This window comes from Parasteatoda tepidariorum, chromosome 1 (assembly GCF_043381705.1).
Source record: "Parasteatoda tepidariorum isolate YZ-2023 chromosome 1, CAS_Ptep_4.0, whole genome shotgun sequence".
Taxonomy (NCBI): Eukaryota; Metazoa; Arthropoda; class Arachnida; order Araneae; family Theridiidae; genus Parasteatoda; species Parasteatoda tepidariorum.
In genome coordinates this window covers 79297070-79315968 of record NC_092204.1, presented here as the reverse complement: position 1 = coordinate 79315968, position 18899 = coordinate 79297070, and the positions used below count along the sequence as shown (strand labels likewise).

Sequence of the window (18899 nt, the reverse complement as noted above, 5' to 3'; positions counted from 1 at the left end):
ATGAAAACTTAAAAAAGATATTTAATTTTTCGTCTCCTGCAGGACTTATGTGAGGCTAACTCGCTTATGGGTGACTCCAAACTTCAATACTAATCAACTTCATCAATTTTCATATCAGTGCGTTATACCTAATAATTATTACCAATAAAATTCCCGATTACCAAAACAATGAGGATTGTATTATTAGTTTATTTAAGAAATTTGAAATTTTTTAAAAACATTTATCTTAAGCAAATTAGCATGTATTACTGTTAATATCTATCATCTCATTGAGTTTTGCAAATCGCGTTGACGTTGTAACGTTTAGTTTCTTTCAAAATTTCTTCAAAAACGTTATTATTGTTAGTTTATTTATTTAAGAAATATTCCACATGAAAAAGAACCTTTTTTGAAAGAAAGTAGCGCAAATAATCCTCAATGTCTATCAGAGTATTATTTTTTTCAAATCACATTGCTATTGAAACGTTTGATTCTGAAATTTGTAGTCTTGATAAATAAGAACAAACGACTTCCTTTATCACTGTCAAAAATAAAACACTGAAATTTTAACATTACTTTCATCTTCTTTTAAAAACGAAAGTTATTTAAAATTACCCCTAGACTTTTATAAGGAAAGAATTAGCAGTCGTAATAATATTTTCAGTGTAAGAACTTTTCCTTCATGAATATAAGAAAACATAAAAAATCCAATACTGAGTGATAATGAAAACTCTATAAAGATATTCAATTTTTCGTCTGCTGCAGGCCATATGTGAGACTAAAAAGTTTATAGGAGACGCCAAAGTACGGGTCTTGTCAACTTCATCAATTTTCATATCAGTGCATACCTAATAATTGTTAGCAATAAAATTCCCGTCAACCAAATCAATGAGGATAGTATTGTTATATTTAATAAATATTATTTTTTTAAAAAACGATTTCCTTAAGCAAATTAACATATGTTAATGCCTATATCTATCAGCACATGATTTTTGCGAATTACGTAGCCATTGGAACGCTTAGTTACTTCCCAAATTCCTTCAAAAACGTTATAATTATTAGGTTAATTATTTAATAAGTATTCTATACGAAGAAAAGAACATTTAAAAAAATTTACATAAATAAAAGTCACTTTTTATTAGCGTATTATTTTTTGCAAATCACGTTACTTTTGAAACATTTAATTCTGAAATTTGTAGCCTTAAAAACTAAATAAGAACAAATTACTTCACTTATGACTGCAGAAAATAAAACACCGAAAATTTAACATTACTTTCATTTTCTTTTAAAAACGAAAGTTATTTAAAATTACCCCTAGACTTTTATAAAGAAAGAATTAGCAGTCATAATAATATTTTCAGTGTAAAAACTTCTCCTTTATGAATATAAAAAAACATAAAAAATCCAATACTGAGTGATAATGAAAACTCTATAAAGATATTCAATTTTTCGTCTCCTGCAGGCCATATGTGAGACTAAATCGTTTATGGGTGACGCCAAAGTTCGCGACTAGTCGACCTCATCGATTTTCATATCAGTGCATACATAAATCATTGAAGTCTTCTTCAGTTTTCAAAATGGAGAAAAAAAGTCAAATTTTTTTCCTATTCTAACTTTTCAAGTGTATCTATAAGATATTTTTCGTCCTCATCGATACTAAGGGAGCTAAAAATTGAAAAGTTGTTTTCATTCTTTTGGTGCGAAATCGAGTATTTATGAAATGGATCTTCTATACCCAAAGGAAAAAGTATGCCATCATTTGAAATTGATTTCCGTTGTTATTCAGTTGAGAGTCAAAAAAGTAGCAGGTATTTCGGAATTTTTTTTTTCAATTTACGAGAAAGAAAATAAACGTATAGATATTTTTTGTCTACATATCATTTATTTATATTTTATTTGTGTTTATAAAACCGTTAGAATTCGCAAAAATAGCTTTTAAAGTAATTCGTATAGTTTCAAAAGATATTATTCACTTATACAAATATTTTTCAAAGGTGTAATGGAATATGAAGTAGCAAAACTATTTTATTTTTTTTAGATATTGTGAAACATTTTCAGAGTATTATCATAAAGTATTATCAGTATTATTTATAAAGTACCATCAGTATCATTTATAATGTATTATCAGTATTATTTATAAAGTTATATCAGTTTGTGGGGTACAAACAGCTGCTAATTTTAAAGACAAAGAAAAATATTTTGATATATTTATAAATTGGGAAAACAGTTTTACAGGGAAATATTAAAGATATGTTTAGTATGCTTACAATAATCATAATTCTACGAGGATAACAAAACAGAGTACCTCATCTACATTCTTAATGAAAGTTATCATATATACCATATTTTAAAAAAGTCGTATTTTTAAAATTTGATTTCTCAGGAACTATTCGACCAATTTCGCTGAAAATTTGTATTTCGCCATGCAAAAATTAAATACTTTAAAATAATGTCAAGAATTTTATATTTCAAAATTCAAAATTTTTTTGACTATTATTAAATAAAATAAAAAAAATAATAATTATTAAAATTTATTTTTTTTCATGGAATCATCTTTAGCTAAAACGAATTTTATAATTGTGTGCAAAAACTTTTCATTTCTTTTAAAACTTTATCGAGATATGGAGAATACTCAAAAAAACTAACATTAAGGGATCCAAATATTGAACCGGCCTCTATACATCTGAATCAATATTAGTTCTACTATTAGTTTCTTAACTTCAAGCAAAGAAGTATATTTGAAGAGTGAATTATTTCCCCCGATTTCAACTAAAAGTAGTGCTTAACTATTTATGAGGTGTAAATATGATTGAAATTTAGATTTATTGATAATGCTGTTTTTGGCTGAAAGCATAACCTCATTTTCTACATCAAGTATACCGTTTCTCACTTGTCAACCTCGAAAACACCATATTTTTGGGTATGGATGGTCTTAGTGGAGGCAAGTAAAATAAATACCTCATAGTTATTATTCTTTTAATTCCAATTATACATATACTTACGTACTTAGATACATATATACTTTTAGGCCCAATTTTTCAGGGGATAGAGCATTCACCTCCCAATGAGGTGGCCCAGGTTCGAATTACACCGATTGTTGACTGATGCTGACTCTGCTCCCGGCTCGCTCCCACCACACTGCTAACGTGAAATATCCTCAATGACAAGCAGATTAGGGCTTCGAATCCCCTTGTCGTCAGCCGAACTATGGTTTTCCTCTCCATATAAAGCAAATGCGAGTTAGTTCCACCGAAAAGTCCTCCACCACAAAGGCTTGTTTTTCCTAATGCTTGTCTTGATCCAGGAGTCTTCTCGATTGGGTTCAAAAATGCAAAGCTAGTCACCAGTCGTAAACTCAGTATATATATATATATATATACCATNTATATATATATATATATATATATATATATATATATATAGCAAATAATTCATTTTTAGCGAAAAATGTATTTTTTTTAAAAAAATGAATGCATGAATCTTGATCATAGTAAAAAACTAAGTTTACTCTTAAACGTATTTTTTACAACTAATAAAAAATGTATTTTACAATAAATAAAATCATACGTTAATTATAGGTATTAACATGTCTCCTAAGTATTATACAGAATAATTTCTTACAAATGTCTTAGAAAGAAAAGTTTGAATTCGAGAAGAAAAAGTAGCTAAAAAGCCACCTTAAATGTTTAAGAACAAAAGAACTAAAACCCTGGCGGTACTTTTTATTGCATCGTTAACAATGAATATTCGCTGCATTGTAAAAGCATCTTAAGATGCAAAACTACAGTAGCTGTGTTTTTTCCTTGTTATCTAGACAAAACAAAGCAAGATAATGCAGCGCGGCTTCTTATTTAAGTCTCTGAATTTGCTGAAAACCGAAATAAAGTCGTTCCTGAAGTATTTACAAGCCTTTTCTTCTTAAAACTGTCCTTTTTTTTCTTTTTTTACTATTTGGTGAAGATGCACTATAATTCCTTTTAAGTATCCGATATGTCTTTTGAGTATTCATTACTCATTTTGCTAATTTAATGAAAAATATTACATCAGAGCAAAAGATATAATATATAGTATATATATATCTTTTATAGTATATTATAGTAATATATATATATATATATATTATAACCTTTTCTCACTTATACAGAAAATAATGAAACTTATCATATGAAATATCAATAAAAAGTAATCAGAAACTTAGTAAAATATTTTTAGTACACTATTTTAGCTTCTTGTCCAGTAGCATATTTGCTACTTATACTCTTTTTAGTATACGTAGTATGCATTGCATTGAATTAAATGTAGGGTTCAAAGGGACAAAGTTCAAAAAAAGACATAACGCACCAAATCTACTGTTTTAAAACATTTATACATAGTATGCAGTACATTATATTTTAGTTCGAGATTAGCTACACTTAGAACTGATGTTAATTGAATTTAAATTGATTAAATAATGAAGTTTTTTTACTATGTTTCGTGATTAACTACTTCTGCCTGTTATTTTAGTGGTAACTCGATATTGTAATATTCCGATATAATACAATAATGTGATATGAGTATCATGTGACTGTTGTTGATAATAAGTGTATTTAGGCAACTATCAATGTGTATTTCAAGTCTTTGCTTGAGAAACACTGACTTGCTATCGTTCTGACAGATCTTCTCTATGACTTTAAGCAATGAAAATGGTAAATTGTCTGCTCCTTCTTATGAGAACAGACATCAAATTACGCAAAAGCAACCGCAATAATGGTTAGCCAAATGTAATTATTAAAGAAATGTTTTTTAAATTGGAAGGCAAGAGTATCAGGTCTAACTTTTTGGTAAATGGGAGAAAGAAACTTCATTTGTTAAATTTTATTCAACTTCCGATAATCTTCAAACAAATAATGCTTAAAGACGATATGAAAAATATTTTCTTCATATTTATTCCTTATACAATTCATTTGTAACTTAATTTATAATTCACATTTTGTACTTCAAAAGACAACGTCATCCAATAAAAAATAAAGTCAGTTTTTTAACTCGTAAATATAACGCTATGTGTAACATTTCTATAATTATTGCGAATAGTATATGAATATCAATAATAAACAAACATCTATTTAAATTTATCTTAATTTTGTTATGATTATTATCTAATTAATCACATTCATTAGTTTATTTAACAGCAAAAAATAGGAATTATATCAGAAGGCCTTCCACGATAAAGCGAAATTGTATGTAGTACTTGGTGATGACACCAATATTCTTATTGAACTGGATATTACTGTTTCAAAACTTAGGAATCTCTGTGTGCTTTCAGAATTTAATATTCAATTTTGAATTAATGCATAACTCCTTCCTCCCCTCAAAAAAGGTAGAACTGCTTAATGCCATTTAGTCGCCCCGGTCATTGGATAATATTCCATAAAATCTTAGTGGTTTCACTTCTGTAAATTCTGAAACTATCGGGCTGTCATTGAATTTACAAGCATATGATGTGGTTGAGATCTCTATTGATTATCACGTTGCAAAGCATTCCTAATGTGCTCAACTTTGTTCAGATTAGGAGATTTTAATTGTCAATCGAAGCGTCTAAAGTCAAATAAGTGTTTTTGGAGCCATTTCCCTTTCAGAAATTTAATGTATTTTTGAGGTTTATTTGCGGTTGGTTTGAGATGTCAAGGTTGATTTGAGGTTTAATCGAAGTTGAAAGACAACCTTAAAATATCTACCTCCCTAGGTATATAATCAAGGTGTATAAAGTTGTTCTATTCACACTTGATATTGTTTTGATGTTGATGGAAATCTACGTTAGAGCAACGAGTTAAGGAGGTTGGTTTTGAGGTGTACAGATAATTTTTGCTACACTTTAAGCAATTACGTATATTTGAGGTATGAATAATTTCACCAGAACTCAAGTAATTTTTTTTCTTATGAATTATACATGAGATTGATTTTGTGAGATGTAAATGTGGTTGAAATTGAGGTTTATTAATGAGGCTGTTTTTGGTGCAAAACATAATCTCATTTTCTGACTTAGGTGTATTTTTTACACCTTTATTTAAGGGTTTTTAGCTTCTCTTGCCGAGTTAGGTGTCGCATTTCCCTACTTACCTCTTATACTATGACGGAGCATCCAGCACCATAAGTAATCATCTGTTGATATGTTCTACGGTTTCTAGAGTTTGTCTGCATATCCATACCTGTCCGTCCATCAGATTAAATTGCAAATAAAACTTCTCAAGTAAAGCATATTTGCAGTTAACAACAGTGGTGTTGGTGGACCCAGCTGAGCCTTAAAGTTTTCAGTCGTCTAGTCATTGGTGGTATGTGAATAGTGTCTGAACTCCGAATGTCAATATCAGTGATAGTCTGTTGAACAGTTCATTAGCACGCAGGCACTTACTTTCTAATACCCAGTATTAAAACCCGGTTGGCAATTTGAAGAAGGTTTGCACTTCTTTCACATATAATGATTCTCGTGAGCAATCCTCGGTCTCGCTCTTCTCTCGCGATCTCTTTCCACCGGTGGTGATTTCGAAGATAAAATGTTTTACAATATTAACGATATTTCCGGTACACTTGTAAAATGCTCGAGCACGAAGATTCAAATTTTATCCCTACCTCGAATGTGCAAAATTCTATCTGTCATGCACCGACTGTCACTCTGTTAAACTTTCTTAAACTTTGATTACCTGTCACTGTGGCTGCAAGAACCGATCTAATTTTTTTTGTGTGGAAACTTTCTTCTGAAGGCTCTGATAACTGCCTCAGTGATACTCTGATTGGAAGCATATCTATTCTATTTACATACACACGTCTACGTCAATCTTCCAAGCTTTTCAGTGGATATAGATTGAATGATAGAATAAGAAAAAGGGTGAATAAATTTGTTAGTTAGAATTCTCTTTTTAAATTACGTCCCTTTCACAAAACCCAGAAAAAAATTGAAATAGAAATACACCGTGATTTCTATCTGTAAAGCAAAGCTAAAACAAACGGGTCTAATCTGGGAAGATGTCAGGTAGTTTGATTCACTCTTATCCAATTTACTAAAAGCGAGTCCAACGCTTAATCGGGTGAGGTTCATAAACCTTAGTATAAATTGAGGTAAAAATAGTTATTACCATTATTCTTGACCTCTAAATTCTAATATTCATTGTGACTGTAGGTAAAATATGAAACTACTTTCTCTAAGACAAACGCATTAAAATGCATTAAATATATGTAAAAAAAATTTCTGAAATATTCCTTACAAAGTATTGGGTATTTTTTAACGAACAACAATTTCTCATGATCCATTCTTGTTTTACCAGAGACGACACAGAATAAAAGTAAAGTACACCTTTATAAAGTTAAAAAATTTATTCCGAGTTACTATTAACTAATAAAAAATTAAGAAAATAACAGCGAATTATTTCATTTTCTTTTGCACAATTTACATCTTTTAAAATTACGTATTCAAAACAATATTTTATTAATTATTATTTTAATAGTAGGAGTAGAAAGTTACAAAACAGTGTAAAAAAGTTTTCAGTGAAAAATGATAAATTTTTTAATACTATGCATGATTAAAAAAAAAACTCATTATTTTAGTTTTGTAGAATATTTAGTTTGGTAAAACCAGCACGTAAGAACAAATTAGTGGATATTTTCTGGAAATTATGTATGTGAGTTGAATAAATAAACAAATGTAGAAACCTAGATATTTTATTTTAATCATGTTGCTTGTCACTCTGATTTTCCTGCAGTGATGGTGTCATGAGTTATTATGGACAGTATTGGGTTTTAAATCGCATCAGAAATCCTTTAAAATAAAATTTAATTCCAAGATTTTTCTTTGTACATCTAAAACTGATAATGAATCTGATAATGAATTAATTAAGAGAAATACTGTTGTTTTTAATATTTCCCTATGTATGAGAGATTTTAAAATAAATTTTTTAAAAGAAACCTCAACAATAAATGATGGTATTCTTTTGCAAGTTATATTTCAGATAACTTGACAAGATAAGCAATGGTGATCTGTATGTTTAAATATATAATGCAAAGGTGATCTGCATGTATATAAATTTGCTTTACTTAGTTAAATAATGTTTAATAGAAAATAAAACTACGTTTCATATTTTGTGAATTATAAACTTGCGCAAAAAGCAAAAGAATAAATTTAAAAACTTATTTGTAATTTAAAAACTTCCTGAAAACTTAGTAATAATTTAATCATAATAATAATTATTCTCAAAAATTAAAATGCAACATCATATTATAGTGGAATCGTTTATTTAGTTGCAGGTGATACCATTCCTAAAGCATTTGATTTTTATTAAATATTCTTTGAGTTTGCTTTGTGTTTTGCTATGGTTAACAAAATCTCTAACCAGATCATCAAATCAATCAAAACATTTTATGTCTAAACAACAGTTAGTAAATGTATAATTTGTGTTAATGGTGGTAAAAATAATAATTTACTGTCATATTATTTTTCATTTATTTAAATATTGGTTTAATAGGAGTAAAAATTCCAGAAAAATAACACTTCAAATATTCTATAACAAAACTGGATGATTGTTCTTAAGTATTTATAAAAAAATACTATGTACTTTATATGGCCTATAGAGTTTTTGAGTAGAAGCGTAATCTGAGCTATCATTTATTTCAATTGAATGGATTCAATTCAATTGAGCTATCAATTTGAAAGTCGTTGTCAGGTGATAATTTTAACTTTAAAAAGTCAAACATTTGTATCTTAAATAAGCATTTTTTTTTTGGTCTGAGTAAGGGTAAACTTTAAAAATTGAATTTGAAACGAATTGAAAATAAATTATTAGGAATTATCAATATAAAATAAAGCTACGTATAGAAATGGAAATATAAACAGATCTGATAAATTATTTCGGTACATCTAGAAAATATGTCCCTATTACATGCTTCCTATTAAGAGCTGAGTTATCTTCCCGAAACTATTGTTTTGCCAGGATTAAACGATTAACTAACTAAACGTTTCTCTGCCGAACATTGTTTTTCGTTCGAACCAAGTAAGAAAACAATTTATGTTAGCAAAAATAAAATCCAATTCAATAAGTAGCTTTGAGAATAAATATAAAAGATTATTGTATACAAGAAAAGAATAAATGGACATATATATATACATATATATATATATATATGTTCTGATCAAACTATTATGAAATTTCTGGTCGAATCATATTCTTTGAAATTAACCTAAAATTCTTCAGAGTCTTAACGAAAGATGACAAATTATCTCTGCAGTCTTGAAGCTTCTACTATTCACGAGTGTCTTACAGAAGAAGATAAATCCATTGCATCTTTCACACAAATATTTCCTTACTTACATTCTTCTGAAATTGCAAAACATTTTTCAAACGGTAATCTTTATTTATTCTTGCGTGTTTGAAGCAAGGAATATAGGATATTTGAAATGAAAGGCAATCTTCATTAGTAAAAGTCCTTTGGGCCATTGCTTTATAAAGACTATATTTAAAATTGCATAATTTTAAACGAAATCATCTGTGCATTATCATTTTCATAAGTAATTCATGCAAATTTATTCCACTCTTGAAATCTTTTTTTGTTGACGACTTTCATTATAGTCAAGTTGAATTTCGAAGCGTAATAAAGAAGCATTTAAAGCAACTTTTTAAGTGAAAAGCAAATATATACTAAACGATGAAAAGTGAGCATAAAATCTCAATTAATTGGACTCGGATAAACTATTTTTTCTAGTCTATGTTTTATCCCACAATAAAACAAATCACTTCGTAGTGACTTATTTAGTAGTGACTTCGCACAGCAAATTAAATGCTTATAAAATAAAGCCAAAAATATTTATTATTAGAAAGACTCTACCAAAAGATATGATTCACACTCGTATTATAATAATTCCAATTGACCCAAATATCTTTTTTTTTTGCTTTGTATAAAATTGTGGTTACATTGTTGGTTATTTCTCTCAATGTTATTAATCTCCAATATAGTTGTGGGCTATAACTACAAAAAAAAAACAATTTATCATCTACATCTACATACTTGAAAAACCTGTGGAAAACAAAATATAAATGTGAACGCTTGCATACATATCTAATTAAATAGTGTACATGGTTACTAAGGTGACTTAAAATTAAATATTGTTTTATAAAAAAATATTGCATTTACAAAACAAAAGAATTATATTTCTGAATTAATGGAAACTGTTAATAAACATATTTATCTGACCTTTCGGGAGGGAAAATAGTTTAAAAAAATAACATTTTAAAAGTTAAATAATTCACATTCAATTTCTTAACTTTTTATCATGTTTAATATGGTGATTATAAATGCGAATTAAGGAATTTTATCGCATGAAAAAGATTACTTAGTTATAAAAATCGCCATCTAAATTTTGTATCACGTATATTTTTCGTTTTTAATTTGAATATTAAACTCTTACGTTTTATATACAAGAATAAAATTAATTGAGAAAAAGGGATAAAATTAATTAAAAGACACATGTTGGCACTTACACGATCAAAAATAAATAAATTATATTTAATATTTACATGCAATAATTTTTTTAAATAATTCTGTAATATTACTAATTATAATTATGATTAAATATATAATCTAATTATAATTAAATTACTTAATTATAATTATGTGTAAAATAAATGCAGAAGAACGATTAGACTTTTAATTTCTTTTTAAATGATGTTCATAAAGTAATATACATATTATTTAATTATTTCATAATATTTATAAATTTCTGCTACAGATAAACTATTTAGTGTAAATTATTTTCCATTCCTCCCTTCCCAAATATAATCGACATGCTTGATAATATTGCTAAAGAAAAACTATATGAATTGACAGTTAACAGCGAATCAATGGGAAAAACGTCTTGAAAAACATATAACCATTTTATATTCACTAATTTATTATTATTACTAAAGATACCTGCACTGAAAAAAATTAACAGAATACATAAAATTTATGAATAAATTATCGTGTTTATCCTGTTTTATTATATTTGAAAAAATTAAACTGTCTGAACTAATTAAGAAAAAAAGTAGTAATTTATTTTAAATACACGCTTCTATTTTCTTAAACCAATAATCGCATGAGATACTGTATAGTTTTTGAAACAGAAATTTAAACATTTTCAAATTTAATAAAATCTTAGAAAGAGTCTAGAGATCTTTTAAAATCTAAGAAAAATCCGTATACGATATTCTGTAAAAAATATGCAGTTTTTATCACATTTTAATCTTAAATATAAAGCATAATCAATTATTTAAACAAAAAAGTTTACTCACCACTAATTGAATCCATTGCAAATGAGGTTAAACAAAGAAAAGAAACAATAAATAATCCTTTCAAAACCACTGAAAGTATCATGATGCCTTTTGTTTGAAAACTCCCAAAAATAATACCTCACATCAACACTAAAAGAAAATTTCTTTTCCTGCAAAATAAGAACATAACGAAGAAGGTTCTTTTTATTTCCCTTTTATAATTTTCCTGTTCAAGAACTACCGCACTAACTAAATTCCAATTTTCCAAGCAATGACTTCTGAAGACAGTTTAAACAATAGGAGAGTAAGAGCACGATAAAAATTCCACGAACTCCTTTTGCACGAAGCTCCGGGAATTAAATTTTCTGAAGAAAACTTTTCTCTCTCTCCTGTTTTCAGGAAAAAATTTCCTTCTTCAGAGAGAGATGAGAGAATTCCGACGTTAGAATTCGGAAGAGAGGTGTTTTCGGGAGAAGAACTCTAGGATCTCTGGTTGAAACTCCTCTTCGACCGAATCGCTGGCTGAACGAGTCCATGTCTCTCATTTTAAGAGGGGTGAGGGGTTACTTTATTCGGACGGGTGTGAAAAACATCTTATCATGATTTTGGGCAGGATTTGTAATAAATGGATTTTCACGGAAGAAATCAACTGTTGGAAATTTGTTTTTTATCCTGCAAGCTCTATCAGAAGCCGAGGAAGAAAATTTAAATTAAGAATATTTTATGTTAGCATTTCGAAACGTGCCATGCATATGTCTTTTTCTCTAGACTTTTCACTGTATTTTAAAATAAAACACTATAAATAAGAAAGAAGTAGAAGTTTATATATTGCGAATTTTATTTTAAATTCTATATATAATACTATATACGTTATATTTTATTTAGAAAAAAATCAGAAATCATTAGATGTGACAAGTTATTCCTTTAATAGACTACTTTTAATTTATTTTTATGGAGTTAGAAAAAGAATTTCATAAAACCATCTTTTTTTTCCATCAAAATTTTGAATAATCTCATTTAATTATCTTTATTATATCATCTTATGCATGGATCAGTTTATGATAATAAATAATTTTGAAAAAAATAGGTGAATGAAATTGTTTTGTAATTGAATTTGTTTTAAATATTTTAATTTGATTTCATGAAACCTTAACAGCTATCTACTGATCAAAATTACCCGAGAAAACATTACAAAGAAGTTTATAATTGGCTAGGTAGCTATTAAGGCTTAATTTTTCACATTGTTGTAAAATATTTTGCATTGTATTTAATTTGATTAAAATTTTAGATAAATATTTAGTTTTTAATGAGTTCACAAATGTAGAGAGAATATTGATGGTTTTCTTTGATATCATGAGAGATTTTGAAACCAATATTTATTTTTATGTTGAAATATTTTATTTGCTCTTCATGTCTCACAATGGACGAGTTAGAAACCTCACCATGTCAATTTTTTTACCATTTTGATATTCTCTAATTTTTCATCTAAGCCAATGTGAACTCATCATCAGGCTAAATATACAGGGTGGTCCTAAAATATATGTCAAAAATGCAAATTTAGGTAGAGGGGACCTAAGCATATTTCGCATAAGATTGTGTGTACGGTCTTGAGCCGGTAGGGAATCGAATTTTCTTTAGTCTTTACTTGTCTTTTCAGTTTCCTATGATTCATACTGCTTTACAAGCTAGTGCTTTAATGTGCCATTACCGCACACACATTCCTATCCGAAATATGCTTATTTGTGTCCCCTCTACCTACCTTTACATTTTTGACACATATTTTAGGACCACTCAGTATATCTTTTTTCATTTGTAAATAGTATACATGGAACAGTGAAATATCCATTGAGTTTGAAATCAACCAATGACTTTGAAATTTGAAAGGTGAATTTTTACCTTTATGAAACGGACTGTGTACCACCATATTGGTAATATAATGAAATTACTGTTTATGAAGTATTGTTTATAAATAAACGTACAGTAGTTTTTCGTTTTTCTTTTAACTCTTCAGCGAGAAGTTCTTATTAGATAAATTATGTTACTTATAAAATATGTAGGATCAGTCATTCCACTAATTATTTTAATTAATTTAATGCAAGGTAGTGAACAAAAGTAGGATAAATTTTTTTTCGATATCTCATTTGATCAAAATTCTACCATAAAACAATAAACATATTAGTTGATGGAATAAGAGAAATATATTTTTGACATTTAATTAATGAAAAAGGTATTACCTATAGTTACCCAGGTAAAAGCTTTCGAGCATTAGCAATGCGAAGGATATAGCTGGAATAAAAGGAACAAATAATACACTACAAATATTAAAAGGTTTTTAAAAAAATATTATTTTAGCACGTATTTTAAATATCTAATAACATTTACTGTTAAAAATATATGTACAAATACTAGCTTTGATTAAAACGTTATTGTATGCCTAGTCATTTAATTATCTAATATACAATTAAAACTACCGAATCTTTAGAAGATTTCGTGCTTTCAACAAAACGATATATTTCTAATAAATATTTGTTTGGAAAAGTAATGTTCTCATGTAAATAAAAATTTAAAAAAAGCATTTATTTATTTTTTATGCAAATTAGAGTATTTTTCTGCTTACCGTTATTTTAAAAATAGATTCAAAGATAAGAGACATATTTGATTTACAAAGTAAGTTAGAAAGGTGCGTGAGTTTAGTTTGCAAATACATCTCTATGCCAGATTGAAAAGAGATAAAAAATACATTAGATTACATTAAATGCCGTGTTGCTATGTTTGGGGAAAAATCATTTTAAATATTTTGAATCATGAATAATAAGTAGATTAATTTTGAAAGTGTTTAAAAAAATTAGAAAAAAAACAGTGAAATTTCATCGATACTCTTGCCTCAATATGAAGAAGCTTATTATATACTTTAGTTTGTTTCTCCCAAATTATAAGATTGGTTAATTTATTATTGCTTCGAACTAATTACTGTTGCTTCATGGATTACCTTGCGAAATTTGTCAAAATAAGTTCATAAAATAAAGCAGGATTATGTATAACCGTTTTTCTTAATAGTATTAATAATTTCTTGTTTAGTTTAACTTAGTTAATTAAGTCAGGTTATTTGATGTCACATTGTGGATAACTTGCATTTTTTTTCCTTCTTCTTTGTTCTGCGAAACTTATTGGAAACTAATTCACCACGAACAAATGTTAGTCTTATTTTCAAAAATTATGCTACCGATGCTACCAGTTGTTTTGTTCATTTTTTGTTTAGTTCAATGCGAGTGTGTATATATATATCAGAAAGCAGATCAAATTTAAAAAGATCAGTCGTTTTTTGAAAAAAATAAATAGAGAAATAAAAACAAGTAATTTTGGCAATTATAAGAATATTTTACGCAAAGCGATTTATTTAAATCAATGATATTATAAAGAAAATTATAAGCGTATAAATGAATAGAAAATAAATTTCTGGTTACTAGAATATTCCTTAAATCAATAAATAGATCATATCATAACATGCGCTTTGAAAATATTGCGATGGTAATTACTTAAATATTTAAATTGCTTAAATTATTTTTAAAAAAAATTCTGAAAAAAAATTATAAAATAAAAGATTTTACAAGGAATGAATTTGCATTTTTAGTTTTGCAACATGAGAAAAATATGCTTTTAAAGAAAATTAAAATATATAAATATGTAAGAATGAAAAACATATATGCCACATACATAATTTGTAAATTAATTTGTGTAAACAAAATAAAATTATAAATCACTCATATACATAAAATAATATCACGATATGAGGTGTTAACATTGCTGTCATCAACATTTTTTACTGCGAAAAATAGGTTTGAGGTGAAAACTCACGAACTCACTTAAAGCGTTTATTCCTTTTTTTACAAAAACTACTTTCATTTCAATTTTAAACATTCTTCTTGAATAAGTATTAGACTTACGGTTCATCATCACGCACTTCCTTCTGAAAAAAAAAAATATATTTTTTTTTAATCATACATTATTATCTATGTAATAGAAATAGCTATGCGTATTTATACTTAAATATACGTCTCTAACTAATGCAGATTTATAAGCGGTAAACAAATGGCTTTATTGAGAAAAAAATAATGCGAATATGAACAATAAATTTAAGATTACAATTAATTTATTTCTGTTGTGCTAATCTGTTTAATTTTTTCTAGAAAAATCATTACTCCCACTGTTTCATGATAACTGCTCAAAAGTTTTTTAACACCCCTTATTATATTATTATATGCATGATATTGATAGTTACTTAGATTTATATTTAAATTTATGTCGATGATACTAAGAAACAATATTTTTGGTGCATACTTAAACTTGCATAATTTGGAATGTGGGGATTCCAAATCTGAAATTAATTTTGCTCCTAAGGCTACAGATTTTTTTAAATGTCCTTTTTAGTCTATTTTTTTTATTTAAATGTACAAGATTTAAAAACGTTATGTATTAAAACTGCGTAAAAGACCATGACTGGAAATGTCACTGTACGCGATTAGAAGCTCTTCTCTATTATGACCTGTTTAGAATCACACACACACACACAAAAAGTTATTATAGGAAATCGCCCCTAGAGGCATATGACCACACTTCCTGGAATGAGTTTCTTTGTAATTTTTATCCTGATGATCTGTCCTACCTACCCCAGAAGTTTGTGGCAACATTTATGTGATCCACTGTCGCACATAATTTTCCAAACTTGTTCATTTCGACAAAAAATAGCCTAAAAAGTCATTTAAATAAATATCACTTAGATAGAAAAAAACCTCTATTGCAGACTTGAAATTAGTGACTAGAAAATATTCAAAATCCGTGAAAAAATTTCATGCAACAGACAATTTTTTTTTTACCGAGTGTAATCTATGAAGAGTTAATGGGCCGCGTATACTGCATTAAACAATAAATTAACAATATCCAGTTAATAATAGCTGTATTACTTTTTGGCTTAACAGTTTATTGCAGGGTATTCATTGAAAAACTCTCAGAGATAAAAAAAAAATTAGGCGACTCCTCAACAGCGGCGTTTAAAACTGCATTTTATTTCTATGTATACATACAAGAATCAAAATATAAGGACAGTGATTATCATGAAATTAAAACACATTCCAATTGTCTTTGCAGTTTTCACAGATACGCAGTTATTAAGATTGCAAATACTTGGATATGAGGGCAATGATGATTAACTGCATAACAAAATCACTCTATGAGAAACGTAACAAATATCGAACAATAAAATGCTACAGACAGTTTTTATATTCGATACAATGATATATTTGCCAAAAAAAGTAATGATGCAGATAAAATGAACAATGTAACGTCTCGTCGTTTACAGAACTAAAAAACGTTGATTTGTAGTAAAATAAGATATTTTGTGGTTTAACTCGGTTTTGTTAGGTTTATTTAGTTGCCGTACAACAGATTAGCAGAGAGTAGATTAGTCCGTTTGCAAATCTTGAATGAGTATTAGCTTTCACACGTTGACCTTAAAGTTTAAATAGTTATATTTGATGTGTAAGTTGTTAGCATTGATTTAATCCAAATTAGTTCGACGGTAAGGGCCAAGTAATCTTTGTCTTCTCTTTCCCTTAACCTGTGAAACTATGCCTTTCAGTTATACTTTATACCAGAATCCTGAGGGGGGGGGAATTTCTGCTCAGATTGAAGAATGTTAGAAACTATTCAGTCGCCATGTTGTTCTTTGCGTTTATGAATAAAGCACTGACAAAAAAATTCACATAATAAGATAGTATTGATTAAAGTGTGTCCTGTGTAAATAAGAACGAACCTTAGTGGTTGGAAAAACTTTAGTAAAATTTGACTTTTGTGAAACCGAATGCTAAAGTTTCAGCTTTTCGAATAAGGGAAATTTCAAGCGGAAAACTCAAAAGCTAGGATTCGCTACATTAATATTGTTTGTTATATGATAACGACCATCACCTAATATTGTGTGTACAATCTAAGAACAATACCTCTAAAGGCAGAAATGAAGCATTTTGGCCTCTGAATTTAAAATGTAAATTGTACCTCTAAAATTTGCAATCACAAAGTGAATCACATTCTACGCTCATGTACCACTCATTGAAGCAGGTATTTTAAAGATACAATATATATGCCTCTCTTATTTTCATATGTTTTTCTTTCAATGATTCATACATTTAAGTGATGACACGTATTAATGTTTCTGCGGCATTTTATATTGATAATATGCACCATTTTCAAAATCAATACAGTGCACTGGCTACAAAACTTTGCATAGCAGTTATAAAACTCACAACAGTTATAAAGTAGGATGTTATTCTCAAAAAAGATGTGTTGTTGAATAAAATATATTATTTCTAATAATTATGAAATATAAGTAACAATATTTCACTTTAAGGTTAAAGTGAAATATTGACGAAAACCACATTGGATGATTTCACAATTCCAACTTCCCTTCTAATTTTTTGCTTCCATATTAACCGTTAGCCGTCACAATATGTTTTTTGTAAATTTGTGCTCTAAGTCTACGACAATATTGCAACAAAATGCACTGTTGTGGCAAGGGCAGTTGGAATCGGATGGCGGAAACGAAGTGCGTGAAAACGATGCGCATTTACCGAAAATTATGTTTGTATTTATATCTGGTATAATGCTGGAAAGGCGCAGCATTGCAAAAGCGCAGCAAATTACTTTAGTGCCTTTCAATGAACAAAGAACTTGTTGTACCTTGGTTTTCATGGTGCCTTTTATATCCACGAGAAACAATAATTATGTTACTGTTGTATGAAGAAAATAAATGTCACATAGTGCGTGTGACTTTAATTTAAATTGTGCTGTTTTTAGAGTGTAGCACTGTATGAATACCATTCCGTGACTTATCCTGTGGATGGAGTCGGCTCAAGTTTTATAAGTAGCTTCTGCTGCGCTAATTATGGATATTCTTACTCAGCAAGTTCACCTAGTTCACATTTTCCACCTGATTTTTGAGATTTCTCTCCTGTGTGGAACATAAGAACCTCTTAAATTGCACCCATAAATAAAAATATGCCAAAAAAAAGTTAAGGGCGCAGAAAGCGTCGAGTGTGCTCTAGTGATAGTTAAAATAAACGTCTCTAAAAGTCTTCAATTAGAATAACGTCAGTGGATAATAAGACTCTCCAGTTAATAATCAAATTCCTATACAAAATATTTAATCATTGGATACAGAAAAAAAAAGCCACGCTGCTACGTTATTTTTCATTTCGGCAATGCCGATCCTGTAACTCTCTTACAACTGCTGGAAGAATTTTCGCTTTGCTTAAATCAAGAAACATCGAAAATTTGCCACTTGAAGAATTTAGTGAAAGTAACTATAAAAAAGTTAATGGAACTCTCCTAATTATGAGTTTAAAATGATGCTATGATCTACTGTCAGCGTGAAGTAAATTTATTTCTATTATTTCGTTAAAAAAATCTGTTTTAGAAGGAAAATGTACTTAGAGAACGTCACTCTGCTGTTATTTGCTCTAGATATCACATTTTTATTCCTCCCAGAATGTCACTTAAAACATGCTTTTCTGCCACAGTTCTGACAAACTTTTCGCTACGTAATATGAGTGTTCCTGTCTTGTCATATTTTTTAAACACACCAACTTTACAGAAACTTTT

General features: G+C 28.3%; 1 protein-coding gene across 2 annotated transcripts in view; it reads right to left on the bottom strand.

Moving 5' to 3' along the window:
* The window catches only part of LOC107441897 (synaptogenesis protein syg-2), a 154657-nt gene extending 142865 nt beyond the window's left edge, over positions 1-11792 (bottom strand). The window contains exon 1 of one of the 2 annotated variants that reach the window (XM_043044077.2): positions 11271-11792. In XM_043044077.2, the coding sequence (XP_042900011.1) occupies positions 11271-11352 (82 nt within the window). In that variant the 5' untranslated portion in view covers positions 11353-11792. The remainder of the gene's footprint in view (positions 1-11270) is intronic. The other variant, XM_043044074.2, reaches the window with a different exon arrangement.
* Between the last annotated feature and the right edge of the window lie 7107 nt (positions 11793-18899).